Source organism: Acromyrmex echinatior, chromosome 7 (genome assembly GCF_024713525.1).
Source record: "Acromyrmex echinatior isolate Ae372 chromosome 7, ASM2471352v2, whole genome shotgun sequence".
NCBI classification, from domain to species: Eukaryota; Metazoa; Arthropoda; class Insecta; order Hymenoptera; family Formicidae; genus Acromyrmex; species Acromyrmex echinatior.
In genome coordinates, this window is record NC_141858.1 from 9,672,892 (window position 1) to 9,697,700 (window position 24,809).

Genomic DNA, 24,809 nt, shown 5'->3' on the forward strand with positions numbered 1-24,809 from the left:
AGAAACGAGCAAATTGCAGAGGTGATGCCTTTCGTAGGCAAGTCGTCGAAGATGTCGCTGTGATGTGACGTTTCGGAGCCATTTCTTCGATTTTCTCCTTCGTTCCGAGCTCCGGAGCAGGTGTATCTGTGGTGGTGCGGTGGCCGAACCATCGTGTGTGCGCCAGATCCATCGATTTAACGGGAACACAAAATAAGATGCAACGTCGTCTCTCCGTACGTCACGCGTCCGGCTGTGTCGACAAGCTGATGACACTAAGTGCGATCGCGAGCAGGATCGTCGGACGTTAAGACGTTATGGAAAGATGGTGAGGCAGCTCGATTATCTCGGCCACTGGGAGCATGGGTTCGCAAACGTTGGAGATCCTGAGGCAGGGCTTCTGGGCGAGCCTAACAGGCGGCTGGTTTTACGATCCGCATCTCGACATTTTCTCCAACACGTTCCATCTCTACATCTGGCTGTTCCTGCTCTGCCTGCCGTTCACAATCTATCTGGTAAAAAGAAAAGGGAGGAAAAAAAGCACTTGCAACATTCCTTTTCTTTCCTTTCTATATTTGCGCAGCCGTTTATTTTGAAAGTTGCGTAAAGTCAGCCTATTTTCACAAAACTATCAAAATAGGTATCCAAAGTTGATTTTTTTAACGAAAGTTTATCATATTTCACATTTGGATTCGTGACACTTTTAAAAGAAATGGCTGATTGCTGACTCGTGGTTATTTAAGACACTTATCTAATGTTTACATAAATGTTTTGCTATCTTTATGTACAAGAAACTTTGTTGCTTTTCTTTTTATGATTGACAATTGCAGAAGAGCAAGTCCGTTAAGAAGTTTCATGTTTCAGTATTTCCCTCCTACGTTATACGTTTGGCTGGCATATTGCTCATCATTCGTCGCTGTTTTTGGAACAATAAAGTGTGTAAATCATGCTCTGCACTGTGTATATGATACCACCGAATGTCTAGAAGAACCCAATCAAACTATCAGTCAGCAGAAGTCGGAGGGTGAGAAGAAATGGGCAAGCCATAACAAATCAAGGGAACAGTCACAAGATCAAACCAGCCATGGCATAGAGCTGCAAGTTTTAAATGGTACCTATGCTGCATGATTCATAATACTAATTAACTCAATGACATCATAATTGAGTTTATGTGAATAAGTAGCATTACTATGTATATATAAAAGTAACATTACTATGTTAAGCATATAATTTAAAAAAAAATAATGACACTATTTTATCTTAAAATCATTAAATTTTCTTGAAAATTTGTTTTATTGAAATTTTTACATTCCTAAAAAAATTCTTAAAATATGGATTCCTGAAACGGATTACCATTCACTTTATAACTTTCTTCACTCACGATTTTCAAACTTTCCAATCTCTTATAAAATTTAGGACATAGAATGAAATTAGAATAGTCCATTCTTATCTTAAGACTTTAAGTAATGTCTTCAGACAATAATATAGCTTTGTATATTATAATCTTAAATTGTCAAAACTAATTAGAAAACTGTATTAGCATCTTAATTACTTAAGATGGTCTTAAAATAAGAACTAACTATAAATACTAGTGTATGATTGGTTTATGATATAAGACTGTACTTAAGACAGTCTTAAATGCAATCAACTATGAATATATAATGATGATTTTTATTATGAATCGATTTCTCTTACATCAAATTTACAAAGCCCTATGCATCACACTATGAAATAAAATATGTTAAATAATTTATAAAATTGTGTGAAATATAACTGAAAAGACCTACTTAGAGAGATTTACAAAGAACTTTTTTATCTATACATTAGAACTCTATTTATCCGAATATGTCGAGAAATAAGACAGTTTGATAATTGAATGATTCAGAATGTTTAGATAATAGAGTAACTGAAATCAAACTCCTGATTCTTATTAATTCGGATAATAAGAACTTGGTTATAAGTTCGTTTCGTATTTTTAGAATTGAGCATGAACTTGTTTATATAAACAGAGATTTCTATTATATTTTCTAGCTCTAATGACAAATTTAATATATTTGATAAATAAAATTATTACGAGAGAACAATATTTTACTCCACTTAAAATTTCTCATTTATAATATGTAATTTCGAATCATTAATATTTTTTGTATAAATTTCCATTTTTTCATCATTAACTTACAATATTCATATATCACTTTGCTCGAAAGCAACTTTTCTCATTATATATTTTTCATTTATTTCTAGGTAAAACGGACACACCACCTGTAGAATGTTCATCACGCAACTCATTTATTGAACCAAATATACAGAATTCTGACGCAGATAGTATAACATCTGAATATACTCGGGATAAAGCTAGCTCGACCATAGATTTAAAGGTAGAAATACATAGGAAAAACAGTTCAGAAAGCTCGGAAGAAGCTCAGCAGCTTAGTAAACCAATGATAACCAGCATCAACGTGCACGAAGCTGAATTAGTTTCTGCACAATATCACGAACCACGTTCTAAAAATATTATAAATGGTAATTCTCAATTATATATAATAGTATAAACTATATGTATATGAAACAATTGAAAAAGAGAAATAATTAGGATTAATGTTTATGTGTAGAATGGAAATTGAAGAGGCAAAAATGTGTGGTAATAGCGGAGGAAGATCGACCGCGTGTGTTTTGCCAACGATATTTTAAACAAAGCAATCTCGGTAAAACGGGATCCGAAAGCCAGATAAAGCAAACTAGTTCGTTGGAATTAACAAATCATCGTCATATCGGCGACGATTATCCATATTGGATGTTAAATCGGAGCGTTCGCAGACTCAACTCCAATTCCATACCAAAAGCATGTTTGACGAATGATCATCCACAAAGTTTAGAAATCATATCAAAGAAGGGAGATGGGGACAACAATAAAATCTCGTCTCATCCACAATCCTTAGAGGTAAATCTCCCTTACAAATCTTAATTGAAGTATATTAAATGAAAAAATTAAAACAATGTTAAGTAAAAATCTCATTGAAGAACATAATTGAATGTAATTTTGCAGTCTTAAACGATTTATTCCTAAAAAAAAAAATATATATATATATTTTTTTTTTATATATATAATGAGCATTAAGATGTGTTGTATTAATATTTTGTAATGTAAAAGTATCATTTTAATTCTAAGGTTATTCCCAAGAAATCACACCAGCAATTAGTACATCCACAAAGTCTCGAAACAATTGGCGCTACCAGTAAAAACATAAGTAACACCGATGACAATAACCTGCCACTTCATCCCCAGAGTCTTGAAACAATTAATACCAAAAAGGTAAATTTGTTTTATATGTAATATTTTGTTGTAATTGTTTTTTTTCCACCAAAGGTGCATATTTTCTGAAATGAAATGTTGAAGGTTTTACCACAAAACACATTGAAGAGAAACCAGCTACAGCTACAGCTCTTACCGTATCTTAGTTTTGGATCCGAGATAGTTTATCCGATAGCGGAACAAAGTGACGAACAATTTGCTAATGAAAGTTCAGAAGAATTTAGCCTTTGTGATTCCTACAGTCCATTACTGACACGAAAAAATATAAATGATGCAAGCGCTACGTCTACTCGAGACAGAAGTCTTAGTGCTGGCAGGTTTGAAGATAGATTCTCAAGGTTACTAATGTGTATCATTAAATATAATGCTCTCTCTAATTAAATACATCAACACAATCTTATTCATGTTAGCATTATTTTCTTAGGTTCAACGACGACAACGGAATAGATAATAATTCTGCAAATTCTCGAGATGCTTTATTAGAAGAGTCCAAATCTAGAGGAGTGAAAAGGAAATACAGCAACGCCAATCAGAGCAATCATGAATTTTCAGACGGTGAAAAGAACAAAGAAAAACAACGAGATAAATCGAAAAACACGGAAGATCCGCTCAACTCAGGAAGCATAATCGGAATAGATTGGTTGTTTGAGAGCGGGGATGGTTCGGGGGAGCCGTGGACAAGTAAGAGTAAGTTCAGCGTATGAAAATGTACTGATTTTTTTGTAGGTAAAAAGTGATCTGGTCGAATTATTTTTTGCTATTTGCAAGCTTATATTGTTACGTTTTTCTAATTCGTGCTGCCAGTATTTTGGACTTTCACTCGCTCTGATGATACGGATACGTCAGAGAGCCTACAGACGGCTAGTACAGATTGTAAGTTGGACGCACTATAAAGTTAGGTTTTTCAATCGCGTTGGGGAAATCATTGAATCAAAAAATATTTTAATACAATACTCGATTGGCAGCGTATCGCACATTTAGCGCTTCCACCTAGCTTTGCGCATGATTCTCAATTCACAATGCAATCTTCACAAATAAGAGTTCAGGCAATCGATCTTCTAACGTTAATCAAAATTGTAAAATGGATAAAAGCAATACGGTATATTGATTTGCATAGATCTTCATTCTAAAGAGCCCGATTCGGGATCGTCCAGTACAACGACTCTCAGCATCGAGAACGAGGTAAAGCGGAATTTGTTGCCACAACTGGAGGTGGACAACACTACTAAGCGTCACCAGGGAGCGATTCCCAAACAGAGCCGTCCAAAACCCACCGCGTCGGACGCCGCGGACGACAGTATCGTGCCAAGCGAAGAGCAGCCTCGGGGAAATCTTAAACGTTACATTCAAGTGCGACGACAAAGAACTAGGAGGCGAGATACCAAGCTCGAACAAACAAGCGGTTCGAACAACGAATTGAGCACGTTGCTGCCGAGCCCGGCGTCTCCGTTACTGGCCGCGTTACTGAACAATTCCGGTCGGGATCTGCCTGGTCAGTCGAACACCACGTCATCCGATTTGCGGCTCAGTCGCAATTCCGAGAAGCGAACTTTTCGGGCCAGGTACGGACGACTAAAACGACAACCCAACATAGTTTACCGTGCTAGGTCGCGTAACAATGCCAGTCGCGATGATAACGTTGTGCCGTTAACCGCACTGTTCGGCCTGATCTCGAGTGGCGAGTGTCATTTAGCCACTAATCAGAACGACACTTCGGAAGGAGCGGTGCACTACTTTCGCGACGATAATGGTCATTGGTTGGCTTACACTTTCGATGAGAAAGGTCTAGATGTGACCGCCGCTGCTGCGGCAGCGACAGCAACGCAAATACCCGCCAATCCACACAACGAAAAGCTCTTAAATACCTTATTACGTCAGCAACTTAATCAGAATATACATTATGATGCGACTTGGGAACTCGCAGAGTCTCTGAGCAACAGTTATAGCAGTCTGTCACTCAATTCTGCTGGTCTGACGGTGATAATCGATACGCCACCGGTGCTGTCGAGTCCGGCGAGCAATCAGACCAAGACGCAGAGCTCACCACCGTCGAATTTGATCTCCTCGAATACGGGCAGCTCGAATCAGTGCACACTTGGCGAGAATTCGGAGCGCGAACAGTTCCATCATACCTTAATCCCGCATTCGGATTCGATGGCCGACAGGAATCGTAGACTGCAAAATCTACTGGGTAATCTGAATCTAAATCAATATCATTCAGACTTCGGCCGTATGCCAGTATTGACATTGCCCACGCAGGAACCCGACATAAACACCAGTCTGTCGTGGAATCGTTTCGTCGACGGTTTGGATGGCTCTGATTCCAAGCCCACACGAACCAGACATTATTACAAATGGAAGATCGGAAAACTGCCACATATTAAAATACGCTTCGATCGTCTCGCCTTGCTAGCTCTGCTCGATCGTAATTTGACTATGTTTGAGACCATCGTTTCCACGTTTCTGGCGGGTGCGGTCGCGGGACTGGGTCTTCTGCTACTACAACAGGGCTTCTATCGAGACATCTTCGCGTTCATATTCTGCTTCGTAACAGCCGGTTGCCAGTACTCACTGCTCAAGTCGGTCCAACCCGACGCCGCATCGCCCACGCACGGTTTCAATCGCATTATAGTATTCTCCAGGCCCGCATACTATATTCTATGCTCGAGTCTCATTTTGATTTTCAACGAGGTGCTTAGGAACTTTAAATCGTCCGATTTTCGGGTATACGGATTGCGCGTCGCCGATTACGATCTCATACTACAAGTGCGAAACATTCTTCTAATATTTCTGCTCTGCTTTCCAATTATATTTTCGTTAGGACTCTTCCCGCAGATCAACACGTTTCTTATGTACGTTTGTGAACACCTAGATATTCATCTGTTTGGCGGCAATGCGACCACCAGTCTGGTGTCATCAGTGTACTGTTTGTGTCGCAGCGTTATCGCAATTCTTATTCTTTACGGATTTGCCTACGGCGCCCTTCTTGAGCCCAAATCCTCGCAGCACATTTTATTTTCTATATTCGTCGGTCTACTCGTTGCAATATCCTATCATCTAAGTCGATCGTCTTCGGATCCCACTGTGATTTGGGACATCCTCAAGACGAATCTATGGCCCTTAGAGATAGGAGACAGATACACGGAGGAAAAGGAGGCCAAAATTATCGAAAACACGTCGTCAGCACAGACACCTGTAGGTGTGAGTTTCAAGGTGGCCAAGAGCAAATCGACTGGCAAGAAGAAGGCCGTGAAGATCAAGGTGAGCGAGCAAATGTCAGACACTGAGCTGGTGGATCCTTTGCCCGAGAAATTACGCTCGACTGTGAACTCCAGACTGAAGAACGACCTGATTGTGTGCACGGTGATCGGCACTCTATCTTTTGGGATTCATCGTACGACAGTGTTCACCGCTCTGCAACCGGAACTCAATCCGGTGCTGTGGAGTATCGTGAGCTGCCTGGGCTTTCTTCTGCATTACGTCGTGCCGCAACTACGTAAGCAGCTGCCATGGCTGTGCCTTTCAAGACCAGTGTTACGTAGTCATGAGCACGCACAATTCGAAGTACGCGAACCGGTAAGGATCATGTGGTTCGAGAAAGCTTACGTATGCCTGTGCTTTCTCGAGCGGAACGTGCTCTATCCAGTCGTCTTCCTAGGCGCACTCACGGAATGCTCGTCGAAGATCGCGGACAAGTTTGGCGAGAGTGTAGGCGCGCTCATCATTGTTGTATGCGGCCTCAAGTCTCTCAGGTCGGCGTACTCTGACCCGTCCACCCGCTATCTCGTCCTCGTCTTCGCGGTGCTCTTCTTCCAACTCGACTTCAGAAATTTAAGTGAAACCTTCTTGATGGATTACTTCGTCACGGGAATCGCATTCGCTAAGATCTACGAGCTGTTGCTCAAGATCCGCTTTGTCGTTACGTACATTGCACCCTGGCAGATCACCTGGGGCAGCGCGTTCCACGCGTTTGCCCAGCCCTTCTCCGTGCCGCACTCAGCGATGCTCTTCCTCCAGGCCGGGATCTCTGCTATGCTCAGCACACCCCTGAATCCCTTGCTGGGCAGCGCGATCTTCATCTCGTCCTATGTGCGACCTGTCAAATTTTGGGAAAGAGATTACAAGACTAGAAGAGTGGACCATTCAAACACGCGTATGTCCTCGCATTTGGAACGCAATCTGGGCGCCGACGACAACAATCTGAACTCAATATTTTATGAGCAACTCACGCGCTCTCTTCAACATAGCCTGTGCGGCGACCTCGCTCTCGGCCGATGGGGAAACGTGGAGCAAGGCGATTGTTTCCTGCTCGCGTCGGATTATTTGAACTGCTTGGTACACATAGTCCAATTAGGTAATGGACTGGTGACATTTCAATTGAGAGGTCTTGAATTCCGAGGAACATATTGCCAGCAAAGAGAGGTAGAAGCAATCTCAGAAGGTATCGAGAATAATGACAATTGCTGCTGCTGCGAAATGGGCCATATGTCGAATGTACTTAGCGTGAACGCAGCCTTCAGCCAACGTTGGCTCGCCTGGGAAGTTGCCAGCGCCAAATACGTGCTAGAAGGTTATTCCATCTCCGACAATTCGGCAGGTTCTATGCTACAGGTATTCGAGTTTCGCAAAGTACTGGTTACTTACTACGTCAAAAGTATCATCTTTTACGCCGTGAAATCGCCCAAGTTGAAGCAATGGTTAGAAAATCCGGACATCATTCACGCGCTGAAACCCACGCTCGACAAGAACTTCGTCGACCTCGATCCCGTCTTCAATGTAAAAATCGATGAGGATTTTGATTTCCGAACGAGTGGCATCACGCGGAGTTTCTTCTGCAATGTTTACCTCGATTGGATACAATATTGTGCTGGTAAACAAGATAAGGTGATACATTGGTGATATTTGCATTATTTCGTCACCTTAATATTATAACACAACTCGTTACTTTAATTTTGCATTGTCTTTGTATATCGGCACTTAAAAATAAATAAACAAATATTAGGTATATCACGCGTAGACGAGATACAGATTACTAAAGCCATCTATTGGAAAAATAATGGATTTCTTTTTACTACACCTAATATTCATTAAATCTCATCAAATACAATTACCTTTTAAGTGCTGTAAGTGCTATAAATAGCCAGATAAAAAATTTGAATCACATTAGTTTAAATTACAAGATGTAGCTATCTTATTTAGTTATAAGAAAGAAAACATTAAATTGTTTAAAATTAAAGTATTTAAATAAGTATTTAAAATTAAAGTATTACAATTGGAGCATTCATTAAAGTGACGATCTACTCGTATAATTCATAATCCTTCCGAAAATTATTTTACAATTATTGTGTTTTCCAGTCGTTGGATAGAACACGTGATTCGTATCTCGTGTCTCTGTGCCTTTCATTAAGTTTACTGGGAAGACGCGTGTTAGGCGCTGCGTCTCACAACACATTGTCAAACGTTGAATTTTTTCTCTATGGATTGCACGCGTTATTTAAAGGTATAATTTGACTTTATAGCAATTATCCATGAATTATTTAATGTATATTTTTTTAAACTTATGTATATATTCGATGACAGGAGATTTTCGGATAACATCGTTTCGCGATGAATGGGTGCTGCTTGATGTCGATCTCTTGCGCACTGTAGTCGCGAAGGGAATAAGAATGGCCTTAAAACTACACCAGGATCACTTTATGAGTCCAGAACAGTACGTCGAATCAGTGGCGCTCTACGAAGCCATCGACAATCATGATCAGAATCTCGTTATCAGTCACGAAGCGGATCCGCTTTGGAGAAATGCTGTATTAAGTGGAGCACCCAGTCTGCTAGCACTCAGGTTTCTATCTCGCAAAATGAAAATTGCGGAAATAGCAATTAAAATGAACTTTTGACATTTTCAGACATGTGCTTGATGATGGCATAGACGAGTACAAAGTGATAATGCTCAACAAGCGTTACTTGAGTTTCCGAGTGATCAAAATGAACCGTGAATGCGTTCGTGGACTTTGGGCCGGCCAGCAACAGGAGCTGGTCTATCTGAGAAACAGAAATCCGGAACGTGGCTCGATACAGAACGCTAAACAAGCTCTAAGAAATATAATCAACAGTTCTTGTGATCAACCGATCGGGTATCCGATTTACGTCTCCCCTTTGACGACTAGCTACGCTGAGACTAACGAATATTTGTGCTCGATAATCGGAGGACCATTAACTTTCGGTACTATAAAAAGCACTGTGTTGAAATTATGGAGAAGGTACATATTTAGAATGAAGATGATCTTATCTCAAACTATATGATTCAATATCTAATTTTAAGTAGACAACACAATAAATTGATCTCTGTATCTGGCAATTGAACTTTTCTCATTTTTAGAATAAGAAGAAGATGTGGTCAAGGTTGTTCCTCAGGCGGTACTGGTTCTCAAGATGATGGAGGCTTCGGAAATGATGGAATATACGCGATGACTACATACAACATACATTCTGGTATTTGCAAATATTTATTTGATAATCATCAATGTTATTGCAATAGACCATACAACAATCCCAACAACAATCTCATATTTATGTTATATTATTCTTACTTACAATTTATGAATGATAGGCTATGCTCAATCGGGTCACAACACTTCCGGTTCTCAATCAATGGAGTCTGGCTGTCAAATCGGCGGTTCGACTGGTCGGGGTTCCCTCGGTCGTGCAAATACGGGTTCTCTTGGTGGTAACAGAGGCTCGCTAGCTTCCGTCGGGAAGCCAACCAGCTCGACACTCGCCAGTTTGGCCGGACTTCTCAGTAATAATGATATTAAAATGGAGACGAAGAGCGAGACGAGTTTCTCCAGCAAGCTAGAAAAAGAGGAAGTTTTTCAAAGAGTTCGTGTAAGTATCATAGCATCATATGCATCGAGTTTACATTCAACTTATTATAAATTATATGTAAAAATGTCTTAGAATTACTCTCAACCACATCAATTCCATTAGTCATCGAATTAATAAAAAATGAATTGTTTAAAATTATATCTGACGTTTTATTCAAAATTTAAGTGTTATAGCTTGTTTGAAACTTTTAATCGCTATCTGATTCCATAGTATTATTGGTAGATTTATATGAAAGAGATAGAAATATTTTATAAAAATATATTGAATCATTAATGAGGCGGTTTTTCTTGAACAGATTATGGATCCTAATCAAGTATACGATGCCATCAATTTGGGTCGACGTATAGATGTGATTTGGCCAGACGAAAGGATGCGACAGCAAGGTGGTCGTTCCGGCTGGCAACATTGGGTACCAGAGAGAGGCATGGAAGGTTGCGTAGTTCATCGTTGGTCGCCGAATCATCGCGATCCCAATCGACGATCGCACGTCGACAAAGTCATCCTGCTCGTGAAGATCGAGGACAAGTATGTGCCGATAGCCGAGCAAGGCGTACGCGATCTGGGAGCAGAGGTTTAGCATAACATCTCCGAAACGCGTCAACATACAGTCATTTTTGTACACTTGTTCTACCGACTAACAGACTAACTTGTGGATGTATTCCATACGTATCGACTGCTGGCCATCTGCGATCTGATTTTCGCTCGAAAGTCTTGCCTGACATCAACAAGACGTGAAAGCGTGGAAAATTAATTAATTTCTAATGCGAATAAATGTATCATACTGACAATGTCGAACGCTAGTTACCTACTTCCACGAAGTCAATACTCGCCATTAGATCGTAAATTGAAGGACTCGGATCAACGACATGCTCAATCACGTGAGATCCTTAACTTATTTCGATTGACAAGTTTCACTGTGGTTACAATCGCAATGTCCAGCATCTCGTTTCTCCTGCTTTCTTTTCAGGCTATCGAAGAATTTACGATATTTTTCACTTATTTCACTAGGATTGTCCGTGAAACTTCCTTCGTATCTTTCTCCTAGCATGTTGTTGCCGCAAACCCCTTCGATTTAGTCTCATTTTTGTTGATATTGTACTTAGAAGTTTTGCAGATACGATTCGATAATATTCCTCGTCGGATTCAATGTCCTGTTCTTTTCATCTTGATCGTCATTGAATCGTTAAAGTTTCGGACATTTCGATGCGAAACTCAAATATGTTGCAAGAATTGTAGAGACTGTACAGAGAGAGGAGACAGAGAGATATATATACAAATATTTTATCACCTTGTAAGTACTATGGATATATATATTGTTATTTCTCACGAATTATATGAGAAGATAAAATGCCAATCGCCAAGTTATTCAATGCAATCCAAATTGTATCATGTTGTACCATATATACTGTATATTAAAATATGATGATATATTAGTTCTTTTATGGGACGGAACAGATGTTACTTGTTGCCCAATGTATCTAGATTATTTACTACCGGTTAATAGAGAAAAGGTAGCGTCCGAGCGCATTCCTCTTCCACTAATCTGATGTAAATGCGGTATATATTTTTTGGCAGTGAAAGAAAGGATAAAAAGAAAAGAATGAATCACAAAATAGAAGTATATTATTTATGGATATGTAATAATGTATCATATAAACGAGAGGGAACCTCTTTAAATGTACTATTGCTGCATAGCAGATGCAACAAGTGGCATCGATAGGATTAATTGTATATAAAAATGTTATTCGTGTTTTTCTACATTTTGTTACGATTCTCTTTTTTAAAAAGTAAGAGCATTGTAGATATATAAATTGTATATACGTCGTTATATGTCGTTCAATGCCGCATTGTCGCAGACTTCAAAGCGTCCAGGATCTATTCTACTTGAGTATACATATAATTTTGCGGGATCACGAAGTCGCTCTAGCAGGACATTTCGTCATTTCGTTCATTTCCACACCCGTGTCCATGTACAAAAGCTCTCGAATTTGTGCTTGGTATTACTTAATTACTCGCAGGATTGTTAGTCGACAGTACATTTACGTCCGATGAATATCTCGTTAGATATTATGTGTTGATGATATCATATATTGAGTACACTGATATAATGCTTCATCGGGCAACGAAGTGTATGTAACGTTACCCTTAAGAGAAAATTACGAATCGTTTCTTTTTTCTTTTTTTTTCTTCTAATTTTGTATATAATCTCTGTAAATCAATTCTGCTTCACTTATTTCCTTATAAATGTTATACGAATTAGAGACGTAGATACTGATACTGATACTGATTATTTAAATAATAAGAAACGCAAGGTTGCTTGCAAAAAATATGCTTAAATCTGAAGTGAATATGCTTGAATCTTATGCATTAAATCATAATGCATAAGTATAATGCATATACTTAACTCGTTCGTTCGTTATAGAAAAAAATATATATGTATATGTATATATACATAAAATATATAAATATTCATATATAGAAAAGAATAATAGTTTTTTGCAAGTGACCACAGAATCACAGCATTGCCTTATCATGGTGTCTTAAAAAGCACCTGACTGATAATGAAAAAGATTATAGCTAGTCTTTTAATTAAATGTTGGTAACACATTTATGTATCGCTTGCTGCCGAAAGATGCAAGGGAGTGGGAAGGGGGAGGAAGGATGCTCTTTCACCACAGAATTACGTGAAGTAATAATCTATTATAATCTCTGGCCTACTATATCTTTAATGGACAGTACTTTCGTACACTGATTGTACACAATGATCAACAATAAACGAAGAAATTGAAATCTGATTAGATAATGATTTATCTTGGCTGCACTGCCACGAAGTGATTTACGTAGCTATTAAAGTAACTGTCCTCTAGCCTCGAATAACTTATTGAAATTAATATATACATTTTATACAATTTAAGATAGCGTACAAATTATCTATTGAACATTATTATTATTATTATTAATTATATTATTAAACGAAATTAAGTTATATCAGAAAAATATATATATATATATGTGTGTATAAAGTGTATTCTAAAAATATGTATCATCATACGTAAAAAAAAAATAACGCAATTCGTATCACTTCGGAAATTTATCATTAATGCACATAATTCGTTATCAAGCTGATTCGTCAAGTGATTTTTTTTACTAGATTTATACGCTACTTATGTAAATGTTAAGTGAAGATACGAATACTATATCGAGTGAAAAGTCGTGTCTATAAAAAGACATATATATATGTATGTGTGTGGTGTGTATATATATGTATATATATATCACAAGTGTTTACAGGTTTTGCAATAGATTCTATAATTTTTTTCTATGATATAGAAATCTTTCTTTTGCCTCTTTTGAATATTTTAAGGAAAATTTCTAACATCTTTTTGGTCGATTCAAGAATATAGGCTGTTAAATGAGCTCTATATTATAGAATATCTAAATAGAAGTATAAATATTTCAATATAATATATATAATTTGGACATCAACAGATTTATGAATATTAATACGTATACATTAATTAAGTGATCTATATATTGCCATTTCACACAACAAATATATATATATATATATATATATATATATATATCTAAAATTTTTACTCACATAGTGCTTATCTAAGCATGATAAGATAAAAAAGGCCATAATTTTTGGACGAAATAACTTGAAATGTTATATTCTCTCTACAAGTATGAAAATATATTTAGTGATAGAGAGAAATGGAAGCATAAAGTGTGTATTATATATAATTTACTATACTGCCATGACTAGGATTTGGTATCGTTACTTTCCGTAATTATTGGTCCTTCGTTCGTTAGTTTTTGTATTAAATTCTCTATCATCTCGTTGTTGACTAAACCGATAAATTTGTCTACGATTAAGCCATTCGAAATCGCTATCACTGCAGGTACAGCTTTCACCTCGAAGACGTGTACCAATTCAGGATTCTCTTCTACATCAACTATAGCTAGATCTAACTTATCCATAGGCTCTATAAGTTCTATTAACTTAGGTGTCAATATTTTACAAGGATCGCACCAATCCGCGTGAAAATTGACTATAACTGGCACAGTGCCGTTCATCACCTTATTCACAAATTCGCTGTTATTATTTATCTCGTATCGCTTATTATTCTGGCGAAATAATGAAATACGTCTCACCACAGATGGTATGCAATTTCTTATACTGCACAACATTGTTCCTCTTTTCTTCTTTTTTCTTTTTACTGTGATTTGATGTATAATACAGATGAATGGTCGATGACTACTACGTTTATGCGAGATGAACTTTACATTTATAAATTAAGTCTTGCACATATTGAATATCTTCATGCTTGTTGGCGAGCAAGAGTACCTAAAAAGAAAATTGTTACAATAGTCAATCATATATAACAATGCAATATTTATCTTTTAGGAACTATCACTATATATAAGTTTCAATTTTACCATGATGATAACATCCTTACATTATTAATTTAAAGTATACTGAAAATATTCGCAAAAGAGAGAACCCAGGTGGTTATTCTAACTGGTCTAACGTCTCCCAATCCGAATTTGATATATCCCACAATGGAAATTATGGATGAGATAAAACACACAATCAAAATTATTATACGCCAGATGAAAAGTCGGTCGTACACCTAAAAAACAAGGATCTATTTAGATATGTAGAATACTCATAATCAGTTACATAATTTCTTTAAGATATAAATGATTTTATTCCATGTTACATTATTTTTATCTCAACTATTTTATTTACATCTGATAATAAAAGATAAATTAAATTGCAATAATTAATCTCTAAAATAAAACCTATTATGGAAGTAATTTTAAAAAGTTCCAGATTTCGAAACTTTTGCAAAGTAGGTAACTTTTGTAAATTAATGAGCTTATATTAATTAATGAAAGCAATTTGTATCCATAATTCATGAAGTAATTTAGACAGATGCTCCAAATTCCGATTAACTTAAACGATGACTATTTCGACAGTTGCTCCCAGCAAGATTTCTGATTATATTATTCGACCTTCTCGATCAATTTTTTAAACAAAAAACTGATAATTTCATTCAGGCTAAGAGGACACTTGCAAAAAAATAGATATATTATTCGAATGAGCTAATCGGGGTTTAATTGTGAATGCGTTCATCGTAATCTGATTGAATGAATGAGTCGATCGGAATGTCTACAAAGAGTACGACGAATATTCAACCGTAATTCCTCTCACAATCTCTCCCAATAAAATTTCAACGATCGTACCTTATTGTCCGTGGGAGCGGGCCTCTCTGACGCGCGCGGCACTTTGAGCAAAATATACGTGAATGCGCTCACGAGCAGTATCGCGATTATACAGATCCAGCCGATCTTTTTTTCGATGCGCAACGATATCAGGAATATCAGCGCGACCAGCACCCACAAAGTAAGAATGGAAAATAATCCCACGCCGACGCCAAATATCAAGGTTGTCATACCTCCGGGAAAAAGAATGGGAGGACGGTGCGAGAATTGTCATCAGGACAGGGTGTATATTTAACTTTTTGGCTATAGTGTATGTTTTATACTACAGGATGGTAGGTGACGTTTGCAGCTGACCTGAACGTTTCGCGACCTGTGCATTTACAGAAATCTGTAAAGAAATAACCATAGGGCTTGGACGTGTATTTGAAATACTTTTATTTAAAACACAGTATTTGCAAGTGTATTTTGTATTTCAGCGGAGTACATTCCTTAGAAATTTAATACTAATACTGGGATCAATATATATATATATATATATATATATATATATATATATATATATTAGGTGTTGGAATTAATTCGTAGCGTTTTTAATGAAAGAATGTTATTTATTTCACATGAGCATTAAAAAATACATTAATGAAAGTACTTCCCATCACTTGTAAAACGCTACGAATTAATTCCAACACCTAATATATATCACTTAATCTTAATAATAAATATAATATAATCTCACTTATATATTTTCAATATTAAAAGTACTGTTAATAACACTAATAATATTCAAAGTGATTAACTGGTTAATACTAGTATATATTAATAAGTTTCTACAAGGAATGAATATAATTTAAATTCGTATTTATAAAATCGTAAGATTGAACATTTTTGTGTATTTTGTATTCAAATAATAACATTAAGATTGATTGTTAATTTCGGTATTTGAAATACAAAATACAAACAAACGAAATACAACATACCTTTATATGCTTCACAATCTCTCGCACTTCAATCATGGACAAAATTTTTTAATCTGTAAAGAAGAAAAAAGTAATTATTATACCAGAATTATATGGTTTAGTCAACAGTATGGTTTTAGAATTCCTTTAATATTAATAGATATAAAAATAATAAATAATTTTTGATTATCGAGGGGCTGTACTGTATATTTGTTAGCCGCGCATTGCAGGGATTTGCATTACCGAGTTTCTATCGATAAAACAGATATTTACTGAACTATCGATATAATAGAACGCTTCTCTAATTCGTCTATCTAATGTTTGTATACAAACGCACAGTAGATGTAAAAAAATTTCGAAGTTCTGTTTCTGAAGTGTTTCTTTTGAATTGTTCCACTTTCCGAAAAAAGATGGACACGAATGTAGATCTTTTAAAATTTACCAAGCAGACCGAAACGTTATTGTGCGGCGTGGGGGCACAGAATTTAATAAAGGAGTGCAAAAGGAGGAATATATCAACTTATGCGTTGCATAGATTGACCAAGGAGGATTTTATACAACTTGGTAATATGTTTATTCAATATGTTTGATACCAGCACCTTCTATTTACAAAGATTTGAATTATTGCAATTAATATGTAATTTTATGCATAATATTTCTGTTAAAAATCTGTAAAAGTACATTATTAGGTTAAAATTTAGAAGTTCTAGTAAAATGCCATGTAAATTATAACTTAATTCGGCATGCAGTTTACAGGATATATGTATAAAATTCACACTGAATTATTTAAGTATTAAAACCGTTTAAGACTTTTATTTTCTAGTTACGATTTACAGTCTTAAAAAATATTTTATTGTTTAATATTGGATTATAATTTTAGAATATACTTTCCCAAAAATTTGAAACTTTTGGCAATCAATGAAAAAATTTGAAAAATTCTTTTCTTTTTATAATAAAAAAGGCTATGAAACCTAATTACTTCTAACTTTAAAAATAGTTTATTAGAAGTTTTTATTTGAGTTACATATCTGTTGTTACAAAACAAAAAATTTTGTAGAAATTTATATGTATTATCATTGTTTCTCACTTTATTTTTTATAATGTGTATAAACATATGCATGTATTATATATAAAAGAATGATGATAATAAGAAATTGCTTATAGGTGCGGATCCTGATCATGCAGAAAACATAGCCAACGCTCTATGTATTTCTAAGAAAAAACAACACAATGTAAAACCAAAATCTCATTATAGGTATCAAATCGTTATTAAAATATATTTTTATATATAACATTGAAATTGAAAAATCCTATCATTTTTACAGGATACTCGATAAAATAGAGATACTACAAGTAGGTGAGAGACAGCTCAGTATAATCCAAGACTTTGTAAAGTATTGCAAATTAAAGCTGAAAAAAGAAAGAATCAACTTCTTTGTTGAGGCAGATAAAGCTTTGAGTGCTTCTCAAATTTTGTGTATGTCTGCTGAAGCTACTCTCAAAGAAGTCAGCGAGGCTGAGTTGAAATTGAAAGAATTGGAAGCTATGATAGTGATGGTATATATCACAAAATATATTACACGTATATATTTCTTCAAATTAAGGAGTTTATAATTAAACATCTATTATGAAGAAATTAACAAATTTTAATGAAACGTAAATGAGTAACAAGACACATAATATATGATCAATGCTGGAACTATTTAATTGTGTTATTCACAGTGTCTAGTTTGATGTCTAATAATATTTTTGTATAAATTTTAGATGCATCTTTTTACGCATCTTCCAGTTATATATCAACTGTGCGCTTATTAGTATTATTATTAAATTGACGATCAATTTGTGATATTATTTCAGCTTCAATTTATGATTGCTTTTCAAATCTAACATTAATCAATTTATATAATTGGATGAATTTAAAATTAATAGAGAAATATTATTAAGCACCAACAAGACCCACAATCTCGATCGCATTTGACGCATTTTTTACTTAATTATTCAATTGATCTAATTTAACTTTATTATTATTTAATGACACATCTTATTTTATCTGACTACTTTTTCATCCATTTTCAAAAATGCCTAAACTAAATTTCTTTCTTTTAGCCTAGAAACAGCCGAAAATACTCTTACATATTGTATAGCATTTCATTCGGTGGATTCTGCGTTGCAACATTCATATTATTAAACAGACTTTGGAGATAAAAGATTTATAGTGTTAAAATGCATAGATTATATACTGATATATGTACTGATATAATTCTTTCATTATCGTAAGTTCATAAATCGTACAAACAAATTTTTTATATACTTTATAAACATGTGTCATAAATACATATTGTTAATAAGATGTTTCAGAATAAGGATTCGTTTTAATTAATGTACCATTCACAGTGTACCTAAAATCCCAGGAAAATTTCAATCACTGTCATTTCCATCAATATAGATAATCTTTAATCTCAGTTCAATCTATTTTTCATCTTTTTCTAATTCTAAGAATTAGAAAAAGAAAAGTCAGTTGAACCAAGATTAATCTACATTTTGGCTGTGTTCAGTAGAGAAAGCAGTTTAGCAGCTATTGTGAAGTTCTTTTATATACAATAATTAGTTTTGCCCTTAGTTCCTTACTGAATCTAAATAAAATCATGTCAAAAAATTTTACAAGTTGCAAAGCTTCCTCTGCTGAACGCATTGATTATTGAAACGGACATCAGTTATTTATATAAATCCAAAATTTACTTAAAATTAACCGGCATAATTGGATTTAATAAATTCTTGTCCTTTTCTCAAGACAGAGCCGGAAATAAGTAAATCCTTTCCGCCTCGGTATACTATCCCTTTTAGAAGTAAATTCCAATGAAGGATGAGGAAGTCAAAGAGTCCGCGCATATATAGGAACAAATCGCGATGAAAATCGAAGAGAGTCTGCGGACAAATCGCGACAGTCGCGACTATGGCTACGGGGAAAGTCGAGAGGGATGTATAGGGTAAATCGCGAGAAGGTTCGTTCGAAGATTATGATTATGGGGGATTTCGGGACGGACGCAACGGCACAGTACGGCGCCGGATCCGCGTACACACCCCCGGGGCCGCCGTCGAAGCGGCGAACGCATGCGCATGCGCTCGGTCGCTGCGTGAGCTTTGAAATCTCCGCTTCAGTCGCACTAAGATGGACGGCGGAGCGTACGGCGGTGGAAAGGCCGGGGCCCCTTTCGATCCGATCGCATTCGTCCAGCGGCCGCAGGTCATTCTGAGAGCGTTATGCCTGGTAAGTCGTCGCAGCCTCCTGAAAGCGGAATCGTTTCAAGGTCGATTCAAGAGCGTGATCGCGACGACGACGGTACGTGCGTAAAAAGAGAGAGAGAGAGAGAGACGGAGGGAGGGGGGGCGAGAATGAGCGAGATCCCTCGACGCGGATGGTCATTGATTTTAAAAGAGCCTCGGCTCCTCCCCCACTACCACTACCACGATGGAGTTCTATTGATTTTTCGCGAATTCCAGCGGTACGCACCCGTGCACCATGGATCTCCATGGTGTTCGATGTATAATTGGGACCCGTTGCTGTTTGATTCGATGGAGCGAATCATTTATTTGACCTTCTTCACGGATATATCTCGAGCGAAATGCGGAGCTCGGATCGCAGACCTCTCCCCGCATTGTCTTCTTGACAACGTTATTAACTAATGAATTTTATCCCATTCGTCATTCTCTCTGTTTTTCTCTTTTTCTTCTCAAAAACGCTTATTTCTCCTGTACTATATAAATGTAGAGAAGCAGTGGTTGAATATGCAAGGCACCTGCAGCCAGAGCATGTCAAGCGCAAGATTCGAGATATTTTAAGATTGGAATTATATTTGAAAAAATATTGAAGATTTTGAACTAGCATATTTATAAGTTAAATTGAATTTTTAATAGATTTTTATTAATTTCAAACTCAGGAATTTTTTTTCAGCCAAGACATACAGCAATATTTTTTTTCTCCACTTAATTATTATTTATATATTTTATCAAATATATTACAATAAAATATAAAAATAATTCAAGAATATTAAATATATATTTATAAGCTTTTGTTTTGCATTGCTTTTGCTAAAGTATTGGGCTTTAAGTTACTTTCCTTTTAGAAGACATGGTTAATACATACGTCATTCTATCCTTCTTGGCATTTAATGAACAAAGATAGAACGATTCTAACTTCTAAAAGGAAAAACAGCCATAATTTTTATGTATAAATATTTTATATTTTGTTATAACACAATATATCTTCATCTTCTGAGTCTCTATTATTCTTCATTCATTGTTCTACAGAAGAATTTTTATCATGCTTCTAGCTATTTGCAATAATCGTGTTTGGATGTATAAGCAGCAAGGGCTATCTTGTGAAAGACGATGGGAAAGAAGTTTGTCTTTACAATGAAGACAATAATGCGTGCAACTATGGAATTGGTATCGGAGTACTGGCGTTTTTGGCCAGTATCGGATTCCTTGCGGGTGAATACCTGTTCGAACAAATGTCGTCCGTCAAGACTAGAAAACATTTTGTTCTCATAGATTTAGGGTAAGCTGTGTACATTTTTATAGTCTACTAGACATTATAAAATTTGTCATGATCTTAATCATGTCAAAAATATTAATGAGAAATCCTTCGACATATCTTAATACATAACTTAATATACCATATATTAATATAATAATATCACAATTACAGTTTCTCGGGTTTATGGTCTTTCCTTTATTTTGTGGGATTCTGTTACTTGACAAATGCATGGAATAATTCTGTAAGACCAAAGGACGGATATGGAGTGAATAATGTACAATCGGCTATTGCATTCTCGTTCTTTTCCATCTTTACCTGGGTACGTTAGATGAAATTCATGCGGCAAATTTTATTTAATTGTTAACGTCTATTTTTAGTTTTCTTTGATTTAAATAAATAAACGATTATGTTCTTTGAATTTTCCTCAGAATTGTATTCTGTTATTACAGGCCGCTTGTGCTTGGTTCGCGTTTCAAAGATTTAAACAAGGTACTGACGCGGCATTCGCTCCAAGTTACGAGGCGGATCCTGTCGGTGGTACAGGATACACAAGTTATCCTGACGCCACTGACACTGCTTATCAAGAACCGCCGTTCGGTCAACAACAACAGCGAGGTATGGGTGACTTTCAAGCCCCAGCTTACTAAAAGTCATCCATAGTCGTACCAAAATGTATTTCCATTAAATGCACAGCGAGCTACTTACGAAAGAAGATGATTTAGGATAATTTTTCAGAACAAGATATATTGTTTTCCATCACCTATTTTGCTTAAAGGTAATCTCAATATTATTACAAAACTATAATTTTGATACTTTTATTACTCATAATTTCCTGCGTATTATTGTTTTTATTGATACTAACCTAAAAGAAAAACGTAAGAAATATATATTCTAATGTATCTCTAGTTCCGGTGAATATAATGTGCTAAGGTATGTAAAAGATGATCATCAGTCAAGATCTATTTAAGAATCGTCAGTGCGCAAAATTCTTTTTTTTACGATAAATAGTTTTAATAAAATGTGTAGTAATTACATTAAATTGTATTTTCCTTTTCAGACTAAAGAACTTCATTCGCTGATAGGTCGCTGGGCAACGCGTTGGTCATAGAGTAAGTTTTCATGGCAAGATGTAGAAGGAAGTTATTTGTTAAACTGTGCTTCTTATTGTTGACCACTTGTAAGTTACACTTATCCATACGCCCAATGTCACAAAAAAATGCATTAGGTATGTTTGAAATTCATATATGCCTGGACATGCGTTACGACAGTGGCTACTGACCATCTATGGGAAGTAAATATAATATCTTATAATGAGTAACACTATAGCTAAACTCCATAAATAAGTAAGAATTAGTACATGCACAGGCTATGTATATTTTAACGTTGTAACGTGTTCATGGTAAATGCGACTTAAATATAACAGTAATATTATGCAATTAGTATTAAACGATGTACACGAAGTCTAGGATTGAAATCAGTAAGTCTCGAATAAGTCGACACATGTTTTAATATTAGTGAGACAATATTTAAGTTACTTAAGTTACTTGTCGTATGAGTTGTAAAATAATGGAATATTTCCTTACAAAATAGCATTAGCAAATATAATTGCACTTATAAACCGCGATGAATAACAAAACCAAAGTTTTTATTAACATTAAAAAAAAAATATATATATATATATATATATATATATATATATATATATACACATATATGCAAATTATAATCGACATAATTCACATAAATTGTCCGTGATGTTAACTTATTAGGCTTTTATATTTGAGTCACTCTATATGTTAACGATTCATTAACATGAAGGAAAAAAACTTATAATTGAACACGTCTCAAGGAAAGTTTATTTTCATTAAATTTTTGTATTCAATGATTTTTTACTTTGATAAGTATTTATGAATCTCAGGAACATATTTACACAATTATTCAGATTTATTTATTTAATTATTTATTATCTCATTATTTATTACACAAGATGAATGTAAATCCCAATATGTACGCTAAGAGTCCTGCATTACTAAAGATATGAAATTATTTCAATTGATGAATATCAGCATTAATAGAAAAAAATATACGTATATGATGATTTTGAATTTAATAATCCTGAAGGCGTGCGTGTCGTCGAATAATAGAAAATAGCAATCTTGAATTGATAAATTAAGGTAATCTTTTGTTTAGAACAGAATAAAAGTATTATATATATATATATATATATATATATATATATATATATATATATATATATACTTGCATAATTTTAAATTTATGGTTTGAAGCATTTATGTAAGTATTCTTTTGTCGCATGCTGCATTAAACAATGTAAACATTATTAAAAACTTATGCAGTAATTTAGTCTGAAAAAATTCGAGAGAATTATACACTCTAGGCATTCACGAACTGTACAGTTGAGTATAAGAAATTCTTTAACTTCCGTTTGTGTATAAAAACATGATTTATAGATATTTGCGTTTATATAACCTTCCTTCGATCTTTCGGCATATCTAGTTTGCATAACTCTCTCTTGAAGAGAATATATAAGGTTATATCCTGATAATTTGAAAAACATAGTTCGTGTAAAATATTACGTGCAATAATAATCATTATATGTATTCCTGATAGATTTCTAAAAATATCATCTCTTTGAATATGCAGGATTAATTGTGATACGAAAAAATATATTTTCGATATTTAATTGTATTTTATATTTCCTTTTCTTTATGAATTTTTGTTTAGACTGCATATTCAACGGGTTGGATTTTTAGATTATGTTCACACACTTCTCAAAATTGATCTCACTTCTTTGAAATATCTTAGCCCTTCTAAGTACATAGCTAATAACATTGTTGACTAGTAGCATAGTGTGACATACAGCTCATGTCCATCAAGAAGGGTTGAGGCAATAATAAACACAATCTATAAGAATCTCAATCTTTACTATATAAGAAAGAAACAACGTGTTTCGTGCTTTTGATTTCGCCTGTGAAATCAAAGGAGGCGGGATAATCGTACTTGGCAGAATGTAATACTATCAAAAAGTATCTACTATAATGCTGTAAAGGAATAAAAATGTACTAAGATGTGAGTATCGATATAATATATAGCTGTTGTATTATTGTACTTATACATATATATATATATATATACTATATAGATGTATATATATTATGTATATATACATATACATATATATACATCTAATCATTGCATTTAATGCAGTAGCAATGCGTATGCGTCTGTAAAGATTTGAGTGTTTAGGAACGATCTATAATGTAACTTGAAATAGCCAAAATACATATAAGTGATTATTTTTATGCAAGTCCAAATAATTGTATGGCAGTTAAGTGACGGATTACGTTTATCTTATGCATCGCAGTTTACGACTATTCGTTTCAATTTAATTCGCAATATGTTACACGTATAATATAATATTATTCTTTTCTTTTTATTTAAATTTATTACAGAAGATGCTCAGCTGTACTCTATGACAGACATACAAATCGCCAGAAGAATTTTTTTTCTAAAAACATACATTTACATTCATATAAATTTCTAGCATGCGTTTCTTTTCAACATGCAAAATATATAACAATTTATTTGATTTACTATACAGTCACTTAAGTATATATTAGCGACTTATTACACGAGTACAAAATCGAATGTCGTATCTTCGTTTTAGTTAAAAATATTTTCTGGTAATTTCAAATTTCGTTTTATATACCTGCTACGATTGTATATATAACACATCTTGTAGAATTTATATTTGCAGGGGAAAAAATGCAGGTTTTATTTCTTAATAAATTTTTGAGTGCCTAACAAAGTACGTTTTTTTCGTATTTTATAGGAAGATACATTCATAACTGATATAAATTACTAATATAATTAATTAAAATTAAATTAA

The 24,809-nt window shown here is 34.9% G+C and overlaps 5 protein-coding genes across 7 annotated transcripts; 3 read left to right on the plus strand and 2 right to left on the minus strand.

Annotated features, from left to right (window-relative positions):
• Positions 1-62: 62 nt before the first annotated feature.
• Positions 63-12,969, plus strand: pcx (pecanex). Of its 3 annotated transcripts, none has more exons than XM_011069993.2 (15): positions 63-494; positions 844-1,090; positions 2,224-2,502; positions 2,592-2,920; positions 3,149-3,292; positions 3,377-3,630; positions 3,717-3,979; positions 4,097-4,165; positions 4,410-8,176; positions 8,648-8,792; positions 8,873-9,131; positions 9,196-9,549; positions 9,669-9,781; positions 9,900-10,174; positions 10,470-12,969. In XM_011069993.2, the coding sequence occupies exons 1-15, from the start codon at positions 342-344 to the stop codon at positions 10,749-10,751; spliced, it is 6,933 nt and encodes a 2,310-aa protein (XP_011068295.2). In that variant the 5' UTR covers positions 63-341; the 3' UTR covers positions 10,752-12,969. The 3 variants fall into 3 exon arrangements, with proteins under 3 accessions (XP_011068295.2, XP_011068296.2, XP_011068297.2); XM_011069994.2 differs by having other exon boundaries at positions 3,377-3,609; XM_011069995.2 differs by lacking the exon at positions 4,097-4,165.
• On the minus strand, positions 12,881-14,368 carry LOC105154453 (thioredoxin, mitochondrial). Its single transcript, XM_087408000.1, has 2 exons — positions 13,779-14,368; positions 12,881-13,609 (listed from the first exon to the last, which is right to left on the minus strand). The coding sequence occupies exon 1, from the start codon at positions 14,366-14,368 to the stop codon at positions 13,940-13,942; it is 429 nt and encodes a 142-aa protein (XP_087264126.1). The 3' UTR covers positions 12,881-13,609; positions 13,779-13,939.
• Positions 14,369-14,376: 8 nt separating this feature from the next.
• LOC105154454 (transmembrane protein 218) lies at positions 14,377-15,725 on the minus strand. Its single transcript, XM_011069997.2, has 3 exons — positions 15,428-15,725; positions 14,638-14,811; positions 14,377-14,525 (listed from the first exon to the last, which is right to left on the minus strand). Exons 1-2 carry the CDS (start codon positions 15,635-15,637, stop codon positions 14,647-14,649), a joined length of 375 nt encoding a protein of 124 aa, XP_011068299.1. The 5' UTR covers positions 15,638-15,725; the 3' UTR covers positions 14,377-14,525; positions 14,638-14,646.
• A 915-nt stretch (positions 15,726-16,640) lies between these two features.
• LOC105154455 (uncharacterized) lies at positions 16,641-18,725 on the plus strand. Its single transcript, XM_011069998.2, has 4 exons — positions 16,641-16,926; positions 17,527-17,617; positions 17,688-17,919; positions 18,469-18,725. Exons 1-4 carry the CDS (start codon positions 16,680-16,682, stop codon positions 18,565-18,567), a joined length of 669 nt encoding a protein of 222 aa, XP_011068300.1. The 5' UTR covers positions 16,641-16,679; the 3' UTR covers positions 18,568-18,725.
• Positions 18,726-19,491: 766 nt separating this feature from the next.
• LOC105154456 (synaptogyrin) lies at positions 19,492-24,728 on the plus strand. The gene is made up of 5 exons (XM_011070001.2): positions 19,492-19,630; positions 20,694-20,920; positions 21,071-21,218; positions 21,349-21,674; positions 21,957-24,728. Exons 1-4 carry the CDS (start codon positions 19,532-19,534, stop codon positions 21,544-21,546), a joined length of 672 nt encoding a protein of 223 aa, XP_011068303.1. The 5' UTR covers positions 19,492-19,531; the 3' UTR covers positions 21,547-21,674; positions 21,957-24,728.
• The last annotated feature ends 81 nt before the right edge of the window (positions 24,729-24,809 follow it).